Source organism: Capsicum annuum, chromosome 7 (assembly GCF_002878395.1).
Source record: "Capsicum annuum cultivar UCD-10X-F1 chromosome 7, UCD10Xv1.1, whole genome shotgun sequence".
NCBI lineage: Eukaryota > Viridiplantae > Streptophyta > Magnoliopsida > Solanales > Solanaceae > Capsicum > Capsicum annuum.
The window spans coordinates 198,757,597-198,763,624 of record NC_061117.1 but is presented as its reverse complement, the minus strand read 5'-3'; the positions used below and the strand labels follow the sequence as shown (position 1 = coordinate 198,763,624).

Here is a 6,028-nt window from a genome sequence, read left to right as displayed (position 1 = left end):
TAATACAGCAGCAAGAGATTTTAGTCCAACAAGAATTAATTACCCCTGAACTAATTAAAATCGTATTTTTGACAATCTTAATGCCTACGTGGCACATATGTGGCACAACACACTGAAGGGTCCACGTAGTCACATGTGTGTGTCACGTAAGCACTAAAGTTGTTAAAAATACAATTTTAATATAATTAGTCCAAGGGGTAATAGGACCCTTCTAAAATTCGGATGTGTCTCAGCCTTTTCGCGTATAGTTCCAGGTGGTAATAGAGCATTTTCCGTTAAAGTTTTGATACAATGACTTATAGGTCCTAGGAGATGATTTATTCTGTATATTTCATTATTACTCTTCGTTTGAGATATTGAATATTGATGCTAATGAGATTGATTTAATTGATTATTTTTGCGTAAGTGTTGGATGGATTATGGAGTAAAATTGATTCTTCCACCAGCGGGTTAGTGTGTGCACCACTTATGGTGGATTTGCGATCGTGACAGGATACAACTTCAACTTATTGAAAATATGATTGTAACTTGTTGAAAATATGATGTAAGGCCACATATTACGGTAGTGTTAAATAGGTAATTGAGAATTGTCTTACTTATTTATTCTTTCATGCTTGCGGTTGCAGTATTATTCAAGGAGATTCTTTTTATTCCATTTTTGCTACTATTTTGATGTCTCTTGCTTTTTAATTATCATGTTATTTTATTGCAATGTTTGTTCTTTTTTAAATATGTTTTGTTACTTTTTTTAACATTTTGCCTTGTCTTCTTTTTTTCTGTTGTTTACTTTTTTCGAGCTGCTTTATTATGCATTTACTGGGGCGAGGGTCATGTGAAACACTCTTTCTATTTCTTAAGGTAAGAGTACTTTCTCCATCACATTTTATACACATCTTTTTTTTAAATTGTTTAAAAAAGAGTCATGTTATTATAATTAAAAATAATTTAATTTTAATCCTTAATAAATGATTTAGAACCAAACAAATATGTACAGACAGTTTTAGAGAATAAATTTTAAAGATCTTTATTTTTATTTTTTGAAAATATGCCAGGAGAAAGTATCATATATGACTGTAGGGAATACTACAGTCTAGTTTAGTAAATAGTCAAATTGAATGTTTATTGTTTTTTTCCTTTTTTTCTTCACTATGGTGTGGACGTGTGGTACATGCGTGTAATTACTCGCACCACATGATTAATATGATTTAAAAAAAATCCTAAGGTGCAGCGCATCATACTAAGGATAATAGAATTTCCTTAATTACGAAAAAGACCCCTATGTCGGGAAGGTCCCACGTGCTTCCTCTCTATAAATAGGCTTAAGCATGAATTTAATTTGGTTATTCAGGTGGGAAGAGCTCTAGTTTCTCCACTTGCCTATATAAAACAACTCTTTGTTGGAGAAAATTAATTACGAGATGGTTAGAACACCTAGCTATGATGAAAATGGAAGGAAGAAGGGAACATGGACACCTGAAGAAGATAAGAAATTAGCAGCATATATTACAAAATATGGCTCCTGGAATTGGCGCCAACTTCCCAAGTATGCTGGTGAGAATGTCCGCATGTCTCATAATTTAGTACCCAATTTAATCTTCCTGTTTTTTGTGTTATAATTTGAACTTTATGAGTTAGAAGTTTTAGTTCGATATAATTATTGAATTTTAAATAAATAATTTGTAATATTGAACGAACTTTTTAAAATGCAAAAATAAAAAATTTGATCAAAGCTATTGATTTGGCCAAACCCATAACCAGAGGGCTAACTCTCCCCTTTGTGTTTTGAATGTGTACTTGTATAGTATAACGGCATCCGATACATCGTAGATACTCTCACATGTACTGATTCGCATCCGAACATATAACGATGACTCGAACCCTATAAATATGTGTTAAGAGAATGTGCTACGATAGAAAATTCAGAACTCGATCAATGCGTACACATTAAGTTCAATATCTTGATTTATTGATTGGCTTTAAGTTTCATTATAATTATCATACTGTTGTAGAATCCCAATGACCAATTATTGTTGCTTGTGAAGGTTTAGCAAGGTGTGGAAAGAGTTGCAGACTTCGATGGATGAATTACTTAAGTCCCAATGTTAAAAGGGGGAACTACACCAAAGAAGAAGACGAAATCATCTTGAACCTCCATGCTCAACTTGGAAATAAGTACGTTTTTCTTCCACGTGTCAATTTCACAAGCTAAAATTTGTTAATGTCAGAAGTGTTGTTTTTTGAGTTTAGTATAATTTGACTTTTACAACATAATTCCAAACACATGTTTAAATTAAAGTATGAACAATCAAATGAATTTGTAACTCTGTATTCACAACTTTAAACTTTTAACAATAAGTTCAACCGAACTTATGAACAACCAAAAATGAAGTTCAAGCTATTTTATGAAAAATAGCAAAATCAAACGTTCAGAAAGAGATGAAGATTGGAAGATTCAAGTCCACCAAATTCATGGTGTGTCCTTAAGAAAATTATTCTCCTCAAGTACCTGAGGTTAATTATGTAATATATCCTTTCAGGATAAAATAAATCACTTCGATAGAATAACAGTATCTCAAACTCTGTAGAACTACGAACGCATTCAACTGTAGCAAATCACACTAGAGTTTTTCAAGAAAAAAGAGTTTTTTACTTCAAAATTTCATGTATGTATCTAGGAAAAAAATCAGATATTTATAGTCACCAAGTTATTGCTTCATGAAGAAAAGTAATGGTTCAGAAAAATGCAACTCTTCATACAGATGTAATTTTTCAGAAAAGTCACAACTCATGAAAAGGGCAAAACCATCCGAACTGAAAAAATGTTTATAAAAAAAGCACCATTTTTCTTGATGTCTTTTCAAAAAACACCTATTCATTTTTCATCCATACCTCTTAAACACATAATAAGCAAAAGTATGTGCATTTAGAATTTAAACTTAATAAGTTTCTAATCAAAATAAATAAATTAATAAGTTTCTAATCAAAATAAAAAACAATCCGACAAACATAATGAGTTAAGCTTTTAAAATTTTCAACATTAATTTGGAACTCATTGCGTTAGATATGTACATTGTACATTCTTATACCCATTTAGTTTGGTTGTTTATTTATTTATTTTGCGTGTAAGGTTGGCTAGGGCACCCGATATATGATTCGCCCTTAATATATATAATTTTGTTTAAGAAAAATGTAATCACCCATATATAGAGCGTTGGTTTGCTTTATACCATCATAGCAAAAGGAGGGGACTAGACCATAGCAAAAGGAGGGGATTAGACCATAGCAAAAGAGGAGAGAATTGGCCATGCTATACACCACCAAACGATACCAATAGGGGCGGAGCTAGCCTTTTGGTAGGGGGTTCATCCGACCCCTCTTTTACGAAAAAATATATCATTTATACATGATTAAAACTATTTTTATATATCTATAATGGTAGTTGAACTCCCTTTGGCTAGATTTTCTTCGAATATTGAACCCCCTTGGTTGAAATTCTGACTCTGCCTCTGTTGATGCCAACTATGTCGGATTTTTAATACTTAGGAGAATTCCCTATAAATACAAAATAAGACTCATATTTACAAAATGCAACTGGAGTTTTCCGTTTACAGGAGGCCGTTTGGCCATAGAAATTATTCACTTTTTTTCGAAAAAAAATTTCACTTTATAGAATTTGTGGTGTTTGGCCATAGATATTTCAAAAATAATTTCAAAATTGTTTTCTGAAAAGTAAAAATAACTTTTTGTTGTTTTCACTTTTTTCCATTTCAATTCCAACTTTTATTATTATTACATATAACCCTAATTTTTTTAATATTACACAAAGCCCTTATTAGTTGCACATATCCACAACCAACAATCATAAACAAATGCCAACTACTATTTGTATTTTTCTTTCACTTTAATATTACACAAAGTTTATTAACTGCACTAGATCGGAATGACTCGAGAGTTTTACAAATTCAATTTGGAACACATATCCGTAGTCCTATATCACTTAAACAGTGCAAAAAATGTTATATTCAGTACTTATTTGCTAACTTTTCTTTATGTGATGCAATGAGCAATCAAAATGTCAAAAGTAGTTGCATAGCACTAACATTAGCAATATAAATTACAACCTTCACCTCTTGTGATAAGTATATGGCCAATAAGTCGCTCAGGCAAACACTTCATGATTCAGAACTAATTATCCAGATTAATAATAAATGCAACTTTATGGGGGCAAGTACATTGTTTGTGTTGCATTTGCCCTGAGCAACCAACATTTTTTTGTCAGAATATATTGTGGAATGCATTTTGTGAACCAAAGCCAAAATCGTCAGAATATTTTTTCGTCAGGTAATTTCTTGAGACATTAAAGTCATTTAAATAAGTAGATAAATTAGTTGGGCAATTTTAATAGTTTTTAAAAGTTTAGGACATAAAATTAAATTTAAAAAAGACTTTTCAAAAGTCTAAAAACATCTTTCAAAAACACATGGTCAAACACAACTTCAACTCCAACTCCAACTCCAACTCCAACTTCAACTTCAACTCCAACTTCAAATTTTTTTAGTTTTTATGGCCAAACGCCTACTAAGTATAGTAGGAATTTTTTTCCACAACATATGCAAAATCATACATTGAATCTAAAAAATAATTTTACTCATGAAATGTGAATTTTTCTCACAATTTCGTGTACCAGAACCATGTAGAATTGGCATCAAATATGTATATAACTATTTAAATTTTAATATAAAAAGTTAATGCTAGGTTTCCAGGAAAATCACGCTTAAAATCTCTCGGGATTTACAATTTCACTCGCAGTTAGGTGTATAAAAACAGTATAAAATCGTTCTGAAATTTTTATCACCGTAAGATTACAAGATTCGAAATTCTCTCTTTATTTCGGTAATTTCGTGTCTAGTTGAATTAAGATACTTAGAATCGAAATGAAAAGAGTATTACCATAGATATGATTCAATTTCATTGATGTGAAAAAAGATAGTTTCACATTACTATCACTTTACTACTTTCATAGCCACATTCTTATTCTCATGTGTCAAACTGTAAATTAAACTTGTATTATTGCAGGTGGTCGGCAATTGCGGCTCACTTGCCAGGAAGATCAGACAATGAGATAAAGAATCATTGGCACACAACACTCAAGAAGCATGCTACCCATAATGCCACAAACTCATCAAGTGATAAATCAAGCAAGAAATGTAGTAATAATAAGAATAAGAATACCAAAAGTAATGCCAGTAAAGATGCAAGTCCTAATAATAATATGCATGAAAATGCTATACTAGAAAGTTCAGAATGGTCGCCAAAAGAGTCATTAAGCGATCAAGAACTAATCTCCTCTTATTCCACTAGTGTTGATTATCAAAACGACGTTTTTCAAGAAGAAAATTTGGTGGAAATAACTAGCGGAAGCTTTTGGACAGAACCATTTGTTGTAGAAAGTTTCAATAGTCCTAGAATTGATTTTCTAGGTCCACCTTCAATAGATTATGGACTCGTGTGTCCACCTTCTCCTTTTATAGGTGAAGGATTTGTTTCCTCCTTTGATCTAGATGATTATAATTGGTAAAAACTAGGGTTTGGGTTCGTTTGGTTGGGGGGTGGGTGTTGGGAGGGGAGGGGATCTCAATAGAAATACTCGTATATATGTAATTTATTTCCTATGATCGTGGCACATAATGTAATTTAGTTAAGTTGTATATTTTAAAATTAAAAGGTATAAGTTGTATTGATAATTTCTGGTCTTAGATTTTGTCATATTTGACGAAGCATACTCACTTTTCGTTTGGAATTTAGACTTTTGGATCTTCGCTAGTGAATTTCTTGAATTTATTGTAAATGGTTCACCTTTAATAATTACTTGTGTGTTACTTTAAATTTGTATTGTAATTCTATATTAATTTAAGGACAATGTAGGTCCAAAAATTAATCAAAATATAATATGTTATTACATATAGGAATTTAAAAAATATACATTTTTTATTAATTGAAGTTTAAATGTATTGAATCACAACATATC

At 31.2% G+C, this 6,028-nt stretch overlaps 1 protein-coding gene across 1 annotated transcript; it reads left to right on the top strand.

Moving 5' to 3' along the window:
• Window positions 1–1,359: 1,359 nt before the first annotated feature.
• LOC107877286 (transcription factor MYB14-like) lies at window positions 1,360–5,617 on the top strand. Its single transcript, XM_016723970.2, has 3 exons — window positions 1,360–1,551; window positions 2,043–2,172; window positions 5,077–5,617. The coding sequence occupies exons 1-3, from the start codon at window positions 1,419–1,421 to the stop codon at window positions 5,576–5,578; spliced, it is 765 nt and encodes a 254-aa protein (XP_016579456.1). The 5' UTR covers window positions 1,360–1,418; the 3' UTR covers window positions 5,579–5,617.
• The last annotated feature ends 411 nt before the right edge of the window (window positions 5,618–6,028 follow it).

Excerpts from the sequence above, each read along its gene's own strand:
- LOC107877286 (XM_016723970.2), top strand. The coding sequence starts at position 1,419 with ATGGTTAGAACACCTAGCTATGATGAAAATGGAAGGAAGAAGGGAACA. Across the intron at positions 1,552-2,042 it reads CCAACTTCCCAAGTATGCTG|GTTTAGCAAGGTGTGGAAAG; the intron begins GTGAGAATGTCC and ends TTGCTTGTGAAG. Across the intron at positions 2,173-5,076 it reads CATGCTCAACTTGGAAATAA|GTGGTCGGCAATTGCGGCTC; the intron begins GTACGTTTTTCT and ends GTATTATTGCAG.